This window comes from Natator depressus, chromosome 5 (genome assembly GCF_965152275.1).
Source record: "Natator depressus isolate rNatDep1 chromosome 5, rNatDep2.hap1, whole genome shotgun sequence".
Classification (NCBI taxonomy): domain Eukaryota; kingdom Metazoa; phylum Chordata; order Testudines; family Cheloniidae; genus Natator; species Natator depressus.
Genome location: NC_134238.1, coordinates 20,502,107 through 20,524,180, shown reverse-complemented (window position 1 = coordinate 20,524,180; position 22,074 = coordinate 20,502,107). Strand labels below are relative to the sequence as shown.

The 22,074-nt window shown below is 49.0% G+C and overlaps 1 protein-coding gene across 1 annotated transcript in view; it reads left to right on the top strand.

The window, feature by feature from the left end:
• ATP8B1 (ATPase phospholipid transporting 8B1) overlaps window positions 1-22,074 on the top strand; it is a 133,809-nt gene that overhangs the window by 91,984 nt on the left and 19,751 nt on the right. Inside the window, exons 20-23 of the mRNA XM_074952401.1 lie at window positions 3,052-3,127; window positions 13,074-13,206; window positions 15,250-15,538; window positions 15,850-16,073. Of these exons, the coding sequence (XP_074808502.1) occupies window positions 3,052-3,127; window positions 13,074-13,206; window positions 15,250-15,538; window positions 15,850-16,073 (722 nt within the window). The remainder of the gene's footprint in view (window positions 1-3,051; window positions 3,128-13,073; window positions 13,207-15,249; window positions 15,539-15,849; window positions 16,074-22,074) is intronic.

Genomic DNA, 22,074 nt, shown 5'->3' with positions numbered 1-22,074 from the left:
CCAACCCTGACCCCCTCCCAGGGCCTGCATCCTGTACCCCTTCCTGCACCCCAACACTCTATCCCAGCCCTGACCCCCCCCCCCAGGGCCTGCACCCCATACCACCTCCTGCACCCCAACCCCCTGCCCCAGCCCTGGCCGCCCTCCCAGAGCCAGCACCCTATATCCCCTCCTGCACCCCAACACTCTCTGCCCTAGCCTGGAGCCCCCTGCTGCAACCCAAACTCCCTGCTGGAGGTTGCACCCCTCACCCCCTCCTGCACCCCAACCCCCTGCCCCAGGCTCAGCCCAGGGCCCCCTCTCACACTGCGAACCCCTCGACCCCAGTCAGAGGTGAAAGTGAGCCAGTCCGGTCCAGTATGGCATACCAGCAAGAGCCAGTACGCCGTGCCGGACCAGACCAGCTTCCCCAGCGGTAATTTAAAGGGCCCAATGCTCCTCCCACTGTGGGGAGCCCTGGGTCCTTTAAATCATCTCTGGAGCTCCGGCAGCAGGGCTTGGGCGGTGCTTTAGAGGGCCCAGGGCTCCCTGCAGTGGCAGGAGCACCGGGCCCTTTAAAGCACTGCTGGAGCCCAGCTGCCAGAGCCAGGCTCAGGCGGGGATTTAAAGGGCCCGGTGCTCCGGCCACTGCGGGCAGCCCCTGCCTGAGTCCCGCTGCCAGAGCTCCAGGCCCTTTAAAGCGCCGTCAGAGTCCTGCTACCGCTATGGGTCCTTTAAATCCCCACTTGAGCCCAGCTGCCAGAGCCCCGGGGCTCTGGCTGGGCTCCAGCAAGGATTTAAAATGCCTGGAGCTCTGAGGCGGCCGGAGCCCCGGGCCCTTTAATTCACCCCTGAGCCCTGGGGCTCACAGCTGCCTCTGCAGCAGAGTGATTTAAAGGCCCCAGGGCTCCCAGCCAGAGCCCCGGGGCCTTTAAATCGCCTCTTCCAGTTGAGGCCACGCCACTTCCTGTTGAGGCCACGCCCCCACTCAGGACGGAAAATTCTTTAAATTACTTTCACCCCTGGCCCGAGCCAGCAGCCTGCACCCCCTTCCAAACCCCAACCCAGTGAAAGAGAGTGAGGGTGGGGGACAGCAAGCGACAGAGACGGGCGGGATGGAGTAAGTGGGGCTGAGCTTTGGGGCAGGGGCAGGGCCTTGGGGTATCGGCGGGGTAGATCCTGGTTTGTCCTTAGATTCAAAAAGTGATCTTGGGCATAAAAAAGTTGGAGACCACTGCACTAAAGAAGGCCCTATATAGCCCTAAGCTGTAGCATGCTTAGTCAGTCTGTGGGGATGGTGCATGCACAGTTCTGTCACTCATAGGAGCTGTGGGAGGAGGAAGCCTATTCAGTTAGGATGGAATCTTTAGAGATTTTAGCTGTTAAAATTAAACTGTGGCAAGTATCTGAGCATGTGCAAACTGACTTTTTCAATGAGTCTGTTTTGGACAGATATTCACAGGGATGGCAAAAGGCATATCCCTTATGCAAAAGGCCACTCCATGCTACATTTGGGGGTGCTAGAACTTTTTTTTTTTTTAAACTCTCAAGAATATAACATTGACCACACACTCTATTATTTTCCCCTAGCCCTGTCGTCTGAAACAGGTGGCCTGCTCAGGTTTAAAAAAACAAAACAAAAAAACAACAACAAAAAAGGGCAGGCTGACGCAGACAACCAGTGTGGAAAATTTCCAACCAAACACTTCCACAAAGTTAAAAGCAACTAAAAACAAGGTCTTATAATGGGAAATGTCAGGCCGTCTTAATAGGTGGTGCTAGCAGTGCAGTCTTTAATAACTGCTTTATTAATGTTGTTTAGTTTAATTTAAAGGTGCAATGAATTTGATGACATAATCTTTGAGATACTATTGTATTTTTAAGGTCGCAAGTAAAGAAAAATATAACCTACAAATACAATGATCTTCAGTGATCTTGCTCTTGTTTACCTAATTATTGTAGCATATTTAATAATACCAACCACTGTACTGAGACCCTTGAAATATCTAACCATACTGTGACTTTTCCATTAGATATAATTGCACTTTCTTCTTCTTAGTTTAAGTTAAACCATTATTCAACATTTTTGTATTTATGTACCTACTTCAGTGTTTAATGAGGAGCCTGCCAGTTTGCTTGTTCTGTTTGTGTTTTTCTCATTTGAAATTTTATCTTAAAATTTCTTTGAAAAGTAAGAGTTTCTTGAGACAGGATGGAGTCTTTGTACATAGATTGGTCAATTATCCTACATATGGCTAATTAAGTCAGTTGAAAGGTAGCACTGTATTGAGGTTTACTGACCGCAAACTTGCTGTGCTGAAACTTGAATCTTCAAGTCATTTTAAAAGCCCCAGAGTACTATTAATCACTATCTACAATAATTAAGGCTACTTTTTAGTCGTGGGTATTTTTAGTAAAAGTCACGGCCAGGTCATGGGCAGTAAACAGAAATTCATGGCCCGTGACGTCCATGACTTTTACTAAAAATACCCGTGAATAAAACTTGGGACGGGGAGGACTGCCCGGGGGCCCCATAGGTGCTGGGGAAGGGCAGCCCAGGTGTTTGGGGGGGGGGCGGGCGGGCAGCGGCGCACAGCCCAGGACCCCTACTGGTGCTGCGGGGCGGGATTGTCAGGGCCAGCAGGCTCCCTTCCAGGTTCCGCTTCTCCCTCCCCGCCAGCAGCAGCAGTTTGGGTGTGGGAGGGCGCAGGGGACTGGGTCATGGGATGGGGTGAGATGAGCTCTGGGCAGCGCTTGCGTAGGGGGGCTCCCCAGAAGGCAATATCCCTCTGACTCAGCTGCTAGGTGGAGGCGTGGCCAGGCAGCTCTGCACACTGCCCCCGCCCAGAGCGCTGGCTTCGCAGCTCCCGTGGGCTGGGAACCACAGCCCATGGGAGCTGCAGGGGTGGTGCTTGCAGGTGCAGGGGCTGCCTGAGCTACCCTTGAGCCAGGCACACTGGCTGCTGCAGAAGTCATGGAAAATCACAGAATACGTGATCTCCGTGACAAACTCGCAGGCTTAATAATGATTCATTAAAGAATCGAACTAACGTGTGACTTTGTTTGTTACAGAAACTGCTGAAAACATTGGATTTTCTTGTGAACTTTTAACAGATGAAACTACGATCTGCTATGGAGAGGATATCAGGTAAGTTACAAGCATACAACATTTCTTTGTGTAGGAGTTTAAAATCTCAAATTTCAAAATATTCTAAGTAACCACACTGTTCCTGTGGCTTTCTTTCTTTATCTGGCTGTCTCCTTTGATTCCTTCTACAGTGGTGCTTACAGTGCCTTAGCAGTGTAACTGAGACGCAGGCTGTGTCTACTCTACGAGCTGGAGGTGTGATTCCCCTGCTTGTGTATGCATAATTGTGCTTGCTCCTAGCAAGCCAGTGTGAGTGCAAATAGCAGTATACCCACGGTAGCATGGGTAGCAGCGGTGGAGGCATGGCTGAGCCATGCAGAATACACACCCTTATCAAGCTAGTGCAAGTATGTGTACATCAGCAAGGAGAATCACGCTCCTAGTTTGTAGCACGAATGTAGCCACAGTAGTGGCCAATATTCAGTTATGCTGTGGTGTGTGGATTTTTTTTTTTTTAACTATTTTGCATTTCAGTTTACCAAGGCAACCTGCTCATTGTTAGGTTCACGGCCATGAAATTCACTGCCATGAAAAATGTGTCACAGACCGTGAAATCTGGTCTTGTGTGCTTTTACCCTATACCAGGGATCTCAAAGTCAAATGACCACGAGGGCCACATGAGGACTAGTACATTGGCCTGAAGGCCACATCAATGACACCCCTCCTCCTGCCCCGCTGCCCCCGCCCCACTCCACCCCTTCCATGAGGCCCCACCCCGCCCCACCTCTTCCCACCCCTTCCCTGCCCCCATTCCAACCCCTTCCCCAAAGTCCCCACCCCAACTCCGCCCCCTCCCTGCCCCTATTCCAACCCGTTCCCCAAATCCCTGCCCCTGCCCCTCCTCTTCTCCGCCTCCTCCCCATAACATGCGGCTCCCCGCTTCTCCCCCATCCCTCCTGGAAAGTGCTAAGTGCTACCAAACAGTTGTTTGGCGGCGGGAAGCGCCTGGAGGTAGGTAGAGGAGCGGGGACGCGGTGCGCTGGTGGGGGGGGTGGGTGAAGGGAGCTTGGCAGCAGGAAATAACTCGTGGGGGCGGGAAGGGCATGGGGAGCTTGGCGGGTCACAGCAAATAACTCCGTGGGCCGCATGCAGCCCACAGGCCGTGTGTTTGAGACCCCTGCCCAATACTATACAGATTTCACGGGGGAGACCAGTGTTCCTCAAACTGGGGATCCTGACCCAGAAGAGGGTTGTGGGGGAGGTCACAAGGTTATTTTAGGGGGGTCACGGTATTGCCACCCCTTACTTCTCGGTTGCTTTCAGAGCTGGGTGGCCGGAGGGCAGTGGCTGTTGGTCAGGCGCCCAGCTCTGAAGGCAGCACCCGCGATCAGCAGTGCAGAATTAAGTGTGGCAATACCATACCATGCCATCGTTACTTACGCACTGCTGCTGGCAGCAGCTTTGCCTTCAGAGCTGAGCTCCCAGCCATCAGCTACTGCTCTCTGGCCACCCAGCTCTCATGGCAGCGCTGCCTCCAGCAGCAGCGCAGAAGTAATGTGTGGAAGAAAAATGCAGTCTTCACTCTTAGGTTGTTTGCAACAAGTCAGAGACAATTTATTCTCAAGCAATTGCAAGGGGGAGAGTGTGCACGGGATTCCCCCTTCCACCAGATAAACAATTAAGGCAAGCATTTATACCTTTTGTTGCATACAATAATGATCAACAGCCATGTCTTGTTTAGACATATTCCTTCCTGATATCTTACTTTTCTCAGCAGCTCCTGCTACAGTCTGTGTTCCATTCTTATCTAACACAAGGTCAAAACAGCATCTCTTACAGTTTTCCCATTCACTTCCCACTCGTCCACGCCCTGCCTTAAAGTCTCGCATTATTAGAGTAAGAGTTAGCCTGACTCCTGCTCAATTCCTAAGAACACTTAAGATGTCTGCATCCAAATCCCCTTTATCCCTTTTTTTACTTCCACAAATGGTAGCAGTATCACAGCCCCAGTACAATAACCTTGTGACCCCACCCACAAATCCATTTTGGGTCAGGACCCCTACAATTACAACACCGGGAAATTTCAGATTTAAATAGCTGAAATCATGAAATTTACAATTTTTAAAATCCTATGACCATGAAATTGACGAAAATGGACTGTGAATTGGGTAGGGCCCTACTCACTGTGGATCAGGCAGAAACATGCCTTTTAAAAACAGTGGTGGTAATAAGCCAACCATTGTTGGCTTTATAAACTTGATTCTATCACAATAACTAAATAACTCACTTCAGCACCTTGCGTAAGTACTTCCCTAAGTTAGGAGAACTGAGGCTTGTGTAGCACCTTTCACCCAGAAAGTTCCTAACATACTTCACAGACTGTAGAAGCTATCTATAGTTAAGACATGTAATATATCTTTATCCACCACCATAATACAGTAACCTCTAGTATGAAAATATAGCAACTGTTTCACAGAAATAGCAACGCAACACAACATTTTACAGCAGAAATTGAAGATTTCTTCCCCTAAACAAATTTACAAGAATGGGGAAACTTAAGATATCAAGTTATAATCACCAAGTTGGAATTTGTCCAGAATACCACAACTAACACTCTTACTTTTATAAAAAGTGCCATGCAATTTTTAATAACCATAAGAGACCAGGATTTTCCCTTTTCATTTAATTTGAAAGATATTATCAGTATCAGGGCAATGCAGATTACCCTTTGTGTTAGGGCTTTGGAGCAATAGTGACTCAGAATGCCACCCACTGAGTTGTTAACCACTTCTTCGAGATGAGTGTCCCTGTGGGTGCTCCACTTCACGTCAAGGTTCATCCCAGCGCCTTCGATCAGAGATTTCTACAGCAGTACCCCTACGGGCTGCACACGCGCTGTGCCTGCCTCTCGAGCTGTCAGTGTTTAATAGCGCGTGACCAGCCCGGGCTCCTCAGTTCCTTCTCTACCGTCCCCGGCTAGAGACGGAGTTCAGCAGTGCTCTTTCAGATTAGCTAGTTAGTTTGTTTCTCAGTTTAGTTAGATAGTTTGTAGTCATTAGAGTTACTATTTAGGTAAGTTACATTAACTGTTACGTTTATTTCTCAAAAAAAACCCAAAACCAAAACAACGCAACCTCCGCGGTTATGGACATGCGTGGCTCCCCAGGCTTCAAGAGATGCGCCTCCTGTAATGATGCCATCCCCACTTCAGATGGGTGTTCACAGTGTGTACACTGTTTGGGGGAGTCTCATGTACCCCAAAAATGCGTCCACTGTATCGAATTGAAAGCGCAGACCCGCAAGGGCAGGGAGCTCAGACTTAAAATGCTGCTCCTGGAAAACTCTCTCGGACCTGCATCTGACCCTGGCCAGCAAACCTCTGAAACACCCTCCAGTGGCAAAGCCAAAGCAAAAAAAACGGCCAGCTTCCTTCTCCCCCTCAGGAGCCATTCCTTGGGGAAGAAGTTAAAACTGGCTCTCCTGTCTCCGGTAACTGCCGCTCCGCGGCTCTGTACCTTTCACTCGGCAGGCATCGCAGGCATCGACCGTGGGTCGGCTGCCCCACTACATGGTGCTAAGGCTCAGGGCTTTCAGTTGTCCGCCTCTTTCAGCTCTCCCTCAGCCACCTCTGTCATTATGGTGCTGAGAGCTGCCACTGTGCCGAGAATACAAGCGGCGGCTGCGGCACCGTCCTTTGATCATGTAGCGCCGCTTTTGCAGCCGCCGCTCTTGGCACCGAGCCTCCTGCAGTCTCCAGCCTCCCTTACAGTGCCGGCCTCAGGGGCACCTACTCTGCTGAGCCAGGTTCCACCTCCGGGACACCCTTCGATGCACCAGCAGATGCCCCAGCAGACTCTGCCTCCACCAGCTACACCAGCACCAACTCCTGGTCAGTCAGCTCCACCGCAGTTTTTACAGCCAGAGGAATTAAGGGTGTCCCGTGCTCCTGAGTCTCCTCTTCTCAGCACCAGTCTATCACGAGACCTTTAGCACCCTACTATCAGTACTCCCCTACCACTTCAAGCCCCTCCAATGAAGTGTGGGAGGAAGAGGAATACGATGAACAGATGTTTTCCTCTCAATACTCTCCCCAGATTCAGTTACCTACAACTGGGAGACGCATTACAGCATGATCTCAATATCCTCATGGCTATCCACACTGGTATGGCTATCCCTGGATAGACTATGCTCACACCGGGGGCAGTGGCCACACTGGGGTCCATGGACCAACACCAAACCACACTCAGGTGTTCCACGGGCTGTCAGACCTTCCCCACTGCTGGCTCACACTGACACCCAGATAAGACCTGAAGTGGCCGCCACCCTACAGAGGACACTGTCCCACACACCACCTCTACGGCGATAATACCACAAGACGCCATGGTACCCCCACCACCTCCCACTACTGATGAGCTCGCTCATTTTCAAGAGTTGTTTCAGAGAGTAGCGGAAGAGCTCAAGATTACCCTGGAGGAGGTACCTGAAACACACCACGAGCTTACAGACGTCCTGCAAGCTACGACCTCCTCCAAAATAGCCCTACCAATTAATGGGGCCATTATGGAACCTGCAAAAACTATTTGGCAGACCCCAGTCACAATAACACCCACTAGCAAGGGACTGGACTTAAATATTTTGTCCCATCTAAGGGTTCTGAGTTTCTATTTACGCACCCATCATCTAATTCGCTAGTGGTCGATGCAGCCAATCAGAAAAACAAATACCAACACTTCCAATCCACTCCATCGGACAAAGATAACAGGAGACTGGACTCCTTCGGCCGCAAAGTGTATTCTTCTTCCACTTTGTAATTTAGATTGGTGAACTATGCGGTGCTCTTAGCAAAATATGACCACAAAAATTATGCTACGGTAATGCAATTTATTGATGATGTGTCGAAGGATAAATTACAACAGTTTAAAGCAGTGGTGTCCAAGGGCCAATTGATCTTCTGGGCAGCTCTTCAAGCCACCCTCGATGCTGTGGATGCAGCGGCCAGATCCACAGCCATGGCCATCGTCATGCAGCAGGCCTCATGGTTTGCTTCTTCCTCCTTTTCGAAGGAGATTCAGAATACGGTTGAAGATCTCCCCTTCAGTGGAGATAAGCTCTTCGCCTCTATGACCAATGAAGTCCTTCACTCCATGAAGGACTCACGTGCCACACTCCGATCCTTAGGCATCCAAACACCTGCCTCAAAGAAGAGACAATATAGATATCAGCTATACCAACAATCGTGTTACCATACCCTTGTGCAACATCCACCTTTAAGACAATATGATACACAACAACGACATAGGCTCAGGAACCAACGACGTCTCCCTCCGCAAACAACAGCAACCCACCCTCCTAACCCAAATAAACAAATCTGAAGTCTTGATTGAGGGTATAGAAAACCTCGCACCATCTCCAGCGCCAACTCCAACCAACCATTTCTTTGGACGCTGTTTGCGTCCGTTCCTGGCCAACTGGAAAACCATCACTATAGACAGATGGGTCCTGGAAATTATCAGATTGGGTTATGCCATCCCCTTCCTCTCCTTACCTCCTACCCACCCTTCCATCCCGTCCCTCTTCAGGGACCCCTCTCACGAACAATTGCTCTGTCAGGAGGTACAACACCTCATACGTCTCGGAGTAATAGAGGAGGTACCCCCTCAACACAGAGGGAAAGGGTTTTACTCCCACTACTTCTTGACAGAAAAGAAAAACAGCGGTTGGCGCCCTATCCTCGATCTTCGACATTTGAACAAGTTCGTCAAGAAACAGAAATTCCGGATGGTTACTCTCCCAATGATGATTCCGACACTGGAGCAAGGAGATTGGTTTCCTCGATCTCCAAGACGCATATTTCCATGTGTCTATCCACCCTGCCCATCGACGTTTTCTCAGGTTTGCTCTGGGAGCGCAACACTACCAATACAGAGTCTTTCCATTTGGCCTCTCCACCACACCGCGTGTCTTCTCCAAGGTGCTAGCAGTTGTAATGGCACATCTCAGGAAAAAAAGGGATCCTCATATTTCCTTACCTGGACAATTGTTTCCTCAAGTCTCCCACACAGTTAGAAGTGAACCACGCAACTCTTGCAACCCTTCACTGCTTCCGCACCTTGGGCCTGCAAATAAACAAAAATAAATCTACCTTACAATCTACCCAACAAATCGACTTCATCGGCACCCACCTCGATTCCACCACTGGTCTTGCATCTCTTCCCCAGGACAGATTCCAGACAATGGGCAACCTTATTACCCAGATACGTGCCAGCCCACAGACTACAGTCCGAGACTCCCTACAGCTATTAGGATATGTGGCCACTTGCACATTTGTGGTCGCAAATGCTCACCTGTACATGCGATGCCTTTAGGGTTGGCTAGCCATGGTATACAATCCAAACAAGCCAAAAAGAAAAGGAGTACTGGTGGCACCTTAGAGACTAACCAATTTATTTGAGCATAAGCTTTCGTGAGCTACAGCTCACTTCATCGGATGCATTCAGTGGAAAATACAGTGAGGAGATTTATATACGCACAGAACATGAAAAAATTGGTGTTATCATATACACTGTAAGGAGAGTGATCACTTAAGATGACCTATTACCAGCAGGAGAGCCGGGGGGGGGGGGGGTGAGGGGGGAAGAAAACCTTTTGTAGTGATAATCAAGGTGGGCCATTTCCAGCAGTTAACAGGAATGTCTGAGGAACAGTGCGGGGGCGGGGGGAGGGGGAATAAACATGGGGCAATAGTTTTACTTTGTGTAATGACACATCCACTCCCAGTCTCTATTCAAGCCTAAGTTAATTGTATCCAGTTTGCAAATTAATTCCAATTCAGCAGTCTCTCGTTGGAGTCTGTTTTTGAAGTCTCTTTGTTGTAATATTGCGACCTTTAGGTCTGAGATCGAATGACCAGAGAGATTGAAGTGTTCTCTGACTGGTTTATGAATGTTATAATTCTTGACATCTGATTTGTGCCCATTTATTCTTTTACATAGAGACTGTCCAGTTTGACCAATGTACATGGCAAAGGGGCATTGCTGGCACATGATGGCATATATCACATTGGTAGATGTGCACGTGAACGAGCCTCTGATAGTGTGTCTGATGTGATTAGGCCCTATGATGGTGTCCCCTGAATAGATATGTGGACACAGTTGGCAACGGGCTTTGTTGCAAGGTTAGGTTCCTGGGTTAGTGGTTCGGTTGTGTGGTGTGTGGTTGCTGGTGAGCATTTGCTTCAGGTTGGGGGGCTGTCTATAGGCAACGACTGGCCTGTCTCCCAAGATTTGTGAGGGTGATGGGTCGTCCCTCAGGATAGGTTGTAGATCCTTGACGATGCATTGGAGAGGTTTTAGTTGGGGGCTGACGGTGATGGCTAGTGGCGTTCTGTTATTATCTTTGTTGCGCCTGTCCTGTAGTAGGTGACTTCTGGGTACTCTTCTGGCTCTGTCAAATTTGCATAGGCTAAACAAGTTACTAACTATGCCCCAGAAAGTCAAGGACTCAATTCTGTGGTGGACCTCTCCCATCAACCTCTGCATCGGGATTCCCTTCTGACAAGATCCCCCTTCAATTACCATCACCACAGATGCATCCCTCACAGAATGGGGAGCACACATGGGCCACCACACCACTCAGGGTCTCTGGGACAATTCAGAAACCCAGCTTCACGTAAATTTGCTAGAGCTCAGGGCCGTATGCAATGCCTGCCTCCATTTCCTTCCAATCATCCAAAACCGCTGAAGTCGAATCATGACCCACAACATCATGTGCATGTTTTATGTTAACAGACTGGGAGGAGCTTGGTCACACTCCCTCTGCACAGAGGTGGTAAAACTTTGGAACTGGTGCCTTCAACACAACATCCATATCTCCTCCTCATACTTGCCAGGTTCTCAGAATACCACCACAGACGAGCTCAGCCGATCGTTCCCCATAAAGCACGAGTGGGAACTCAGCAACACCATTCCTTCCAACATCTTCCAGACCTGGGATTATCCCCAACTGGATCTATTTGCACAGCAACAAACAAAAAATGCCTGACATTCTGCTCCAGAGCAGGCCTGGGGAAACACTCACAGGGAGATGCCTTTATGCTCCCATGGACCGAAACTCTTATGTATGCATTCCCACCAATGCCTCTATTGCACAGAGTAATTCAGAAGATATGAACAGACAGAGCCAACATCATTCTCATAGCCCCAGCATGGCCCAGACAACCATGGTACTCCTTCCTCCTGCGCATGTCAGTCAAGCCACCCATTCCTCTTCCCCCACTCAGCAACCTCCTATCACAATGCCAGGGACAACTATTTCACCCTGACGTACATCATCTCCACCTAAGGGCCTGGCTGATCAATGGTTCTCTAATGCGGAGTTAACATATTTGGACCAAGTGCTCACTGTCTTGCTACACAATAGAACACACAACACGCATACTACCTACCTGCAAAATGGAAATGGTTCACATCTTGGTGCGCTGACAAACTTACCTCTCCAGTTTCTGCTTCACTCCCACTGATACTGGATTACCTGTTACACCTTAAAACATCTGGCCTCTCTATGAGCTCACTCAAGGTCCACCTCAAGGTCCACCACACGGCAGTCACCGCCTTCCACCAATGTTATGGTCTTTGCCCATCCAGTCACCAAAAGTTTCCTGAAGGGTATCCAGACGTTATACCCAGACGTGAAACCACCTGCTGCACCTTGGGATTTACACCTAGTCCTCAAAGCCCTGAAGGATAAACCCTTTTGAACCGATGGCTAACTGCTCCATTCTCCACCTATCCATGAAGACCGCCTTCCTCATAGCAATCACATCTGCCAGACGAGTAGGAGAAATGGGGGTGCTTATGGCAGACCCTCCGTATACTACATTCTTCCGCGAAAAGGTCATATGCCTCATGCATCCAAAGTTCTTACCCAAGATACACTCTTCCTTTCACCTCAATGAGCCTGTACACCTCCCAACATTTTCCCCCAAACCTCACGCTAATGCCTTTGAAACAGCAATGCACACTCTTGATGTTCACAGAGCATTATCCTTTTACCTGGATAGAACAAAACTGCTTAGAAAACCCCCCAGACTTTTTGTCTCTACTACTCAGCGCTCACAGGGAAATGCTATCTCTACACAGAGACTTTCCGACTGGATTGCTGACTGCATACGCCTTTGTTACCAACTCAGGCAAATACACCCTCCTACATCGATTAGGACACACTCTACCAGAGCTGTCTCCACCTCCACAGCCTTTCTCCGCAATGTCCCACTGTCTGACATATGCAAGGCAGCTACATGGGTATCGAACATTACCTTCACCAATCACTACGCTCTCATCCACACTGCAGCGTCCGACACCAGAATGGGTAGAGCTGTCTTGTCAACAGCCTCCTTGTCTCATCTGAAGTCCCAAGCATCCTAAGGGATACTGCTTTTCAGTCACCTGAAGTGGAGCACCCACAGGGACATCTCTCTCTCTCTCTCTCTCGGAGGAGGTTATTCACCCTGTGCAGTAACTGACGTTCTTTGAGATGAGTGTCCCTGTGGGTGCTCCACTACCCGCCCTCCTCCCCTCTACTTGGTAATTTGTAACGCACTCCGTTGTAGAGAAGGAACTGAGGAGCCTGGGCTGTGCACATGCTATTAAACACTGGCAGCTCGAGAGGCAGGCACAGTGCATGCGCAGCCCTTAGGGGTACTGCTGTAGAAATCTCTGATCGAAGGCGCTGGGACGCATCTTGACCTGAAGTGGAGCACACACAGGGACGCTCATCTCGAAGAACGTCTGTTACTGCACAGGGTGAGTAATCTCCTCTTACAGCATATGCTGTATGCCTTTCTTGTAGATGGCCCATCCAAGTACTGACCAGTTCACACTTAGCTTGGTTTGAAGTTTACCTTTAGGTTTCCCATAGATAGGCCCACTACAGTAGTAACTGTAAAAATCATAGGCAGTATTTGTAGTTTTTAGATGACCTACATTAAAACTCTGCATTCATTTTCCAGTGCTCTTCTTCAAACGAGGTTGGAAAACCAGAATAACAAAGCTGGATCAGATATAAACTCCTCTCAAAGAACGAATGAGCCATTCTTTCAATCTGGTAGAAATCGTGCTTTAATAATCACTGGTTCCTGGCTGGTACGTATAAAGCAGACTTTTCCCTTACTTCAATTTGGGGAATTTTCTGGGATACATAACAGGTCAAAGGCTAATAGTGCTGTAAATTGGAATCTTATGTTCCTTATCGTTAACTACTCCTTCATTCACTTGATTTCTACCCTGAAGCACCAGATGAAAGATATTTAACCTCTCTGCCTCAGTTTCCTCCATCTATAAAATGCCAAACTATAAAACTAGTCTTTGAAAATGTAATAGATAAAGCAATAAAATATCTCTCATAATCTGTCAACTTTAACCATCAAAGCAAAAAAGAATCTTCTGTAAAAAGAACAATCTAATGTTAGAATTATTCGTAATCAAGGGACTCTGAAAGTCTAGTGCTAAAGAAGAACCAGAAAGATGCAAAATTAGATCTTTCAAGCCCCAACGTGCTCTGAACAGACAGCAGTCATTACTTCATGGTTGAAATACAGGAGGTCCCCGGTATATGTCTCCCCCTTATCTGTTGTTTCGCATATCTGTTACTCATCAATAGGGGAACTTGTTCCGATTCACATCGGGCCCGATCCACATATCTGTCATTTGCAGTACTATACTACAGGTTTCAAACAAGGTATATGCTGGAGCACCGGAGCGGAGCAAGCCACTGTGTCTCGATGCAGCTCCCCGTCTGGAGCTCTGGAGCCGGGCAAGCCCCTGCACCCCAACCCCACTCCCCGGCAGGAGCGCCAGGAGGAGCGGGACAAGCCCCCATCCCTGCTTCCCGGCAGGAGCTCCGGGCAGAGTGGGGAAGCCCCTGACACCAATCCCTGGAAGGAGCGCCAGGCTCCCCTGTCGGGCGGAGTAGGGCAAGTCCCCACTCCTGCTCCCCTGTTGGACATAGCAGGACAAGCCCCCATGCCCCGATCTCATTCCCTGGCAGGAGTCCCAGGCAGAGCGGGTCAAGCCCCGCGCATCAGGGTGGTGGTGGTGCGGAGCGTGTGGAGGTACAGAGGGCACACATTTTTATGGGGACCCCCCCATTTTTCTGGGAGCCCCTGGCCAGAGCATCTATTATTTGTTTCTCTCTCTCCCCCTCCCCCCAAGGGCGCTGGAGGGGGGGAGAAGCTGCCAGATCGCTCCTATCCCTCCGCCCCCCATCATTACTTGCCCACCCTGGCGCCCACCCAAGTGTCCCCTCCTGCCTACGCCACTGCTGACATACTTAGATTTGTCATTTCAGTATTCATGGCCCTTTTCAAGAACACAACCCCGACGTATACTGGGGACCCACTGTAGAGGGTATGTTTGAGAGCAAAAGTGTGAACAAAGTGTCAGAAATAAAAGGAAGCTCATATGGTACCTTGTACTGTGGTCTAATGTTTTAAGAGTTCAGAAAACACTGAAGGACTTTCAGTAAAGAAGTGATCTGGTTGGCAATCCAAGTATTGGTGAGAAGCCTATTGGCAGAATTCTATATAAACCAGAGTGGGAGGAGATAGATGAGCAAATAACAAATCTAAAACTAGTCAGCTTAGAAGTGACTATTAATCCATGTATAAATCTGTGTCTCAACTGGATAACATAAATCAAAACCCAAAGGTTATACCTGAAATGATGAGCTTCACTGTCTTGCTAATATTAGGCTTCAGAGGGAGCTCAGAATTTTTAGTAACTTCACCAGTGCAAATCACTGCATTTGATGATGACAGCTTGGTGTTCCGGGTGATCACATTTTCCATTTTCCATTTCCCCCCCCCGCCCCACGCAAAAAAAAAACTTTATACCCCAGAAACTAATATTATTCTTCAAAATGAATTAGCTGAAAATAGAGAGAGGATTTTTTCCATTAGTTTCTGCAAGAAGTATTACAATATAAGAAGTTGTACCAAAACCTACCACATTCACTGTCCCCTTTTTCTTCAGAGACGTTTTATTCGGGTGGTATTACAAAAGTGCACATAATGTAGCTGAGAGTCAAGGTATTTCAGACTTTAAAAATGTTATGAGAGCAGTCCTTAGAACACTCTATCTTTAAATAGCGAAGAAAGGACAATAATTACTTTCTCTTTGATTATCCAGAATGAAATACTTTTAGAGAAGAAGAAGAAGAAGAAGAAACTTCTAAAACTGAAATTTCCCAGAACAGCGGAAGAGAGAGAGAAGCAAAGTCAGAGTAAAAGGAGAGCTGATGTTAACAAAGAACAGCAACAAAGAAACTTTGTAGACTTGGCATGCGAGTGCAGTGCTGTGATCTGCTGCCGCGTAACTCCCAAACAGAAGGCCATGGTGGTGGAGCTGGTGAAGAAATATAAGAAAGCTATAACTTTGGCTATTGGGGATGGTGCCAATGATGTAAACATGATCAAAAGTAAGTCATCTATAAAACTTCACTGGCTATTTGTTTTTTGTTTTTGCTTTTGAAGGTCTTGCATCACTTTATTAGAAAGTGCTATTTTCCCCAAGTTCAGGCAGTCTTTTTAATAATTGAAGTAGCTGTTTAGATACATAAAGAATAATTTGGGTCCAGAGAAATTTACAGTAGAGAATGGGAATTGTTAAATGATTGTATAAGCTGGAGTGTTACTGTGCATCTTTATTTGTTGAATAATATATCTTGTTTTAATAAAACCTTGCTTATTCAATGTGGTGTTCTTTCTTTTTGCTTTTTATTTAATGTAGCTGCTCATATTGGTGTTGGAATTAGTGGACAAGAAGGCATGCAAGCAGTCATGTCGAGTGACTATTCTTTTGGACAATTCAGATACCTGCAAAGATTACTATTAGTTCATGGCCGATGGTCCTATATAAGGATGTGCAAGTTCCTACGATATTTCTTCTACAAAAACTTTGCATTTACACTAGTACACTTCTGGTACTCATTCTTCAATGGCTATTCTGCCCAGGTAAGAGAAGTGCTTTTCTAACATGAACTAGATAAACTTACTTTTTGCCAAAACAAAATAATGGAGACCAACTTATTAAGTGATGACGTAATTTAAGTGAACAGCATTAAAGGAAGCAGCCTTTGCAGGTTCATGTTAGAGCCTTTCGTATCACTGTGGTGGAATTCATACTTACTCTATTACTCATGCCTTGGAAAGATGTTAACCTCCAGCTATAGTGCTATTGGTATCTTAATCTTCGCTAATTTAACTTTTTTCTGATCAATGTAGTTTATCATGTGTGCAGAAAAAAATAAGGATATAGTAAATAATAAGAATTCCATGTACACTTGGCTGTTACAACATAAAGCTGGAAATCAATAGCATGACTGAACCATGAACATTGTTTCTCTCCCACCACGTCGTCTGGTAATCTCAGTCTCTCAGTTTAGTTATTTGTGAAATACCCCATCCCCTCTACCCTCTTCAAAAGGCCCGGAAGGGTCAACTAGCTGCAGCACAACTTGGGCTTTGCAAGTTTTATCTAATAAGATATTTTTGTCCCAGACTTTAGAGAATTTTGGTTCTATTTTTCTAAACAATAAATAGCTTGGGAATGCATGTTAGTAGCCAGAACTGTTGAAAAAGGTATAACTGTGGAAAAAACGGTTACTCACCTTTGTAACTGTTGTTCTGCGAGATGTGTTGCTCATATCCATTTCAGTTAGGTGTGCGCGCACACCGCGTGCACAGCCATTAGAAAGATTTTCCCCTAGCAGCATCCGTCAGGTCAGCTGTGGAGTCCCCTAGAGTGGCATCTCCATGGTGCTCAACATATGACCCTGCTGACCCAGTGCTCCCTCAGTTCCTTCCTGCCGGTTACTCCAACAGAGGGGAAGGGGGGCAGGTTTGGAATAGATATGAGCAACACATTTCGAAGAACAACAGTTACAAAGGTGAGTATCTGTTTTTTCTCCTTCGAGTGCTTGCTCATATCGATTCCAATTAGGTGACTCCCAAGCTTTACCTAGGCGGTGGGGTCAGAGTTAAGGAATGTTGATTGTAGCACTGCTCTACTGAAAGCCATGCCAGATGATGGTGTAGTGCAAGGCAAAGGTATGCACCGAGGACCAAGTCACTGCCCTGCATACTGGACCAGGAATGCCGCTGATGAGGGTTGGGCCCTAGTGGAGTGCGCGGTAAGAGCTAGGGTCGGCACCCTGGCCTGCTCATAGCAAGTGTGGATGAAGGACGTGATCCAGGAGGATATTCTTTGAGAGGAGACCGGGAGGCTTTTCATCCAGTCCACCACCGCAACGAATAGCTGGGTCGATTTCCTGAATGGCTTAGTGCGCTCTATGTAGGAAACTAGGGCTCTGTGGACATCGAGGGAATGCCGCATGAGGTTTCGGGTAAAAGACAGGCAGGAAAATGTCCTGGCTGGTGTGAAAGGCCAACACCACCTTGGGGAGAAAGGCTGGGTGTAGTCTGCATTGAACCTTATCCCTGTGGAAGACCGTGTAAGGCGGTTCCGAGGTGAGGGCCTTCAGCTCGGAGACACATCTTGCTGACGTAATGGTGACCAGGAAAGCTGTCTTCCAGGAAAGATACAGGAGGGAGCATGTGGCCAGCGGTTCGAAGAGGGGCCCCATGAGCCTTGAAAGGATCAGGTTAAGGTCCCATGTAGGGATAGGCTGCCAGATCTGAGGATAGAGACAGTCTTGAGAAAGCGACCAACCATTAGGTTGGCAAAGACAGAGTGGCCAGACGCGCCTGGGTGGAAGGCTGAGATGGCAGCAAGGTGAATCTTCATGGAGGATGCCACCAGGCCTTGTTGTTTCAGGTGCAAGAGGTACTCCAAAATGAGGGGCACCAGCGCTTGGAGCAGGAGGTGTGCGGCTCTGGTCACACCAATATGAAAACCTTTTCCACTTTGCCAGGTGCGTGGCTTCCTGCTGCCCAGCAGGACCTTTCTTACTGGGTCCAAACACAGAAGCTCCGTGGGGTTCAGCCATGCAGCTTCCAAGCCGTGAGGTGGAGGGACCATAGGTCAGGATGACAGAGGCGACTGAGGTCCTGAGTTAGCAGGTCGGGGAGAAGAGGTAACATGACTGGATCATCTACCGACAACTCTAGCAGCATGGTGTACCAGTGCTGGCAAGGCCACACTGGAGCTACCAGAATCACTCTCACCCCGTCACTGCGGATCTTGAGCAGGACCTTGTGCACAAGAGGGAACAGAGGAAAGGCATAGAGCAGGCGACCAGACCAAGGAAGCAGGAATGCATCCGTGAGGGAGCCTGGGCTGCAACCCTGGAAGGAACAGAATGCTGGCACTTCCTGTTGCTGTGGGTGGCGAACAGGTCGACCTGGGGGAACCCCCACCTTTGGAAGATGGGGTGGACTATATCTAGTCAGAGAGACCACTTCTGTGAGTGGAAGGACCTGCTGAGGCGGTCCGCCAGCATGTTCTGGATCCTAGGAAGAAAGGATGTGACCAGGTGAATGGAGCGGGCTATGCAGAATTCCCACAGCTGAATGGCTTCCTGGCAGAGAGGGGATGAAAGGGCCCCCCCTTGCTTGTTGATGTAGAACATGGCCATGGTGTTGTCTGTGAAAACCACCACACAGCAACCTTGCAGTTGTGCCTGAAAGGTTTGGCAAGCAAGGCGTACTGCCATCAGCTCCCTGATGTTGATATGGAGGGAGAGCTCGGCCCGAGACCACAGGCCCTTAGTCTGAAGGTTCCCCAGATGTGCTCCCCACCCCGTAGCTGACGCATCCATGACCAGGGACAAGGAAGGATGGGGGCTGTGGAAGGGGATTCCCCCTGCACACCACTCGGGGGTCGAACCACCAGTGGACAGAGGTGAGGACCCGCTCCAAGACACTCATCACCCAATTCAGGCTGTTACACCCTGGGCTGTAGACTGAGGTGAGCCACACTTGTAACGGCTGGAACCGGATCCTGGAGTGCCGGGTCACGTATGTACAGGAAGCCATGTGGCCGAGGAGACTCGGGCATCCCCTTGCTGTTGAAGTTGGGAATCACTGAAGGCCTTGAATGATGCCCGTGATAGCTTGGAAATGGGAGTTTGGTAGGAGGGCCTGTGCCTGAACGGAGTCCAGCACTGCCCCGATGAATTTGATCCTCTGGGTCAGTTCTAGGGTCGACTTCGCTACGTTGAGGAGGGGACCCAGCCGTTCAAATGTAAACCTGACGAGGGGAGGTTGGGCTGCACCTGCTCTCTGGTGCGGCCCCGAAGCAACCAGCTGTGAAGGTAGGGATACACTTGCACCCACCGTCAACAGAGGAAGGCAGCCACGACTGACATACACTTGGTGAACACTCGGGGGGCTGTGGAAAGATCGAATGGGAGGGCCATAAACTGGTAATATTCGTGGTTGACCACAAAGCGCAGGAAACGCCTGTGTGCTGGATGAATCGCTATGTGGAAGTACGTATCCTTCATGTTGAGGGCGGCATACGAGTCTCCCGGATCCAGTGAAGGGATAATGGTGCCCAGGGAGACCATGCGGAACTTCAGCTTTACCATGAATGTGTTGAGCCCGCGCAGGTCCAGAATGGGCTGGAAGCCCCCTTTGGCCTTGGAGATTAGCAAATATCGGGAGTAGAACCCTTTGCCCCTTAGTTCCCCTGGAACCTCCTCTTCCATCCCCAAGGCGAGGAGCACCTGAACCTCCTGAATAAGGAGCTGCTCGTGAGAGGGGTCCCTGAAGAGGGATGGGGAAGGGTGATCGGGGGAGTGGGTAGGAGCAGAACTGGAGTGAGTATCTCACCTCCACCATGCGAAGGACCCAGCGGTTCGAGCCCCAGCAGCCGCAAAAAGCACTCCTACCCCCCTCGGACGAGGCAGGACTTTTACATGCGGTGGGGGCAGAATGGCAGGAGAGAGCCTTCCAATCCCCCATTTGGGCAAGGCCAGGGCCTGACCAAACCATTGTCGGGTTCGAAGCAGGCCTTTTGAAGTTACACCCGAGGACAGCGTACCAGACTTACCCCTGGATCCTTCCCCACCCTTTTTATCAGCATTGCTACTTAGACATATATATGCCTGGGGACAGTGAGGTAAAATTTAAGTAATTTTCCATCCTGAGTTGTCACCTAAAATAAGTAAAATTTCTTTTGAATTTTGCATAAATCATACAATCGAAAGCACAAATAGAAGACTATTATTTGCACTAATTTATGTTCTTCTTCCAGAGATGTCCCTGTGGGTGCTCCACTCTAGGTGTTGGTGTGTCCCTGCACCTTCGTGCAGAGATTTTTACAGCAGTACTCGCACTGGTCACGCACACGCAGAGCCTGCCCCCCCCCCCCCCCCGCTCTGAGTGTACATATGCGTGACCCGTCTCCTCAGTTCCTTCTCTACCATCCCCGGCCTGAGACGGAGCTCAGCAGATTCGTTACAGACTTTCTCTCCCTTTGTTACAATTACATTTCTAGTTAGTTAGTTTGTTACCAGTAGTTACTTAGTTACCATTTTCTATCTTTTTCTCTTAAAAAAAACAAAAAACAAAAAAAAACCCCTGTTTCTTTGTTCCTGTCAGCGGCAGCTGCTTCCAACATGCCTGGTTCTCCAGGCTTTAAGCGCTGCTCTACCTGCAAGGATGCCATCCCTCTGTCAGATGGCTATGCAAAGTGCATAACATTTTTGGGGGAGTCCCACATCCCCCAAAAAGTGCCCATTGCAGCAAACTTAAATCTAGGGCATGGAAGGACAGGGAGCTGAAACTAAAACTGCTCCTCCTTCAAAAATACTTAGGGTCAGCTTCAGACCCGGGCACTGACTCTGGCTCCGCTGCACGCCACAGCCCCCGCCGCAAAGAGAGACAAGAAAACTTTTTTTTTAAAGGGGGGGGCACCTTCTCTCACCCGCAAAGGAAAGTTCGCGGGAGAAAACTTCCTCAGGCAGGTCTACAACCTCCCTCCCGGCGCTTCCCCGGCTCAGCACTTCTGACACGCCAGGCTCCTCCGGCGCCAGGTGAAACCTGCCTGCAGCTGCGGCAACACCACAAAACTCCGGTTCAAGGCTTCAGGCTTCCAGTTGCCTGCCTCTCATATGGCACTGTTCGGCACCACGACGGAAGCAGTGCCGACACATGCTGACATGCCTGACACCCCCGCAGGCTGTTGTTGCTTTCCCAGCACCGGCACCGACACCCGCTGAGCTGGCCGGCAGTGAAACAACGCTTGGGACACCGGTGAAGAGAAATTTTTCTTCACAGCAGATTCCTCTTGCGCAGCCCTCACCTCACAGAGGAGCTCCAGCACTGCAATTTACAGAGTGAATTTACAGACCTGCTGGTATCACCTATCCTGCAGTCACCTCTACTCAATGCCTACCTCTCTCCAAATGCTCAGTCAGGGTCCAGACAGCCTTCCTCCAGTGCTGAGGAAGCTGGACTGCAGGGGGAATTTTCACCATATCAAATCTCCCATCCTCAGACCCCAATCAATAGAGGTAATAGAAAAATTATCTCATCCTACTCTCAGGCTCCTGCCCCGTGGTGTGTAAATTCCTGGATAGCACCACCTATGCCCTTCCCCACCACAGTGGCAATATTGGGCCCCATGGGCATCTTATCCTCGAGACCACACTCGCTATGTTACCTCTACCAGCCACAACACCTGTCCGGCACTGCCAGCTGACGAACCTGCCACTGACGTAAGACACCAGGCAGCACCATCACAACTGCAGGATCAGTCACAACCTGCCTCAAACCCAGTAGACCCAGTTGTTACGCCTGATGAAGCCTTACTTCCTCCTCCCCCCCACAACTTCGGATGATTTCTCAAAATTTAAAGACCTTTTGAAAAGAGTTGCCAGTGAGTTAAGAATTAACTTGGAGGAGGTTCCTTAACAGCAGCATGAGTTAACGGACATCCTGTAGCCCTCTTCTTCTTCTAGGATTGCCTTACCGATCAACACAGCCCTTTTGGAACCTGCTAAGGCCATCTGGCAGACCCCTGCTGCAAGCCTACCTACCTGTAAATGAG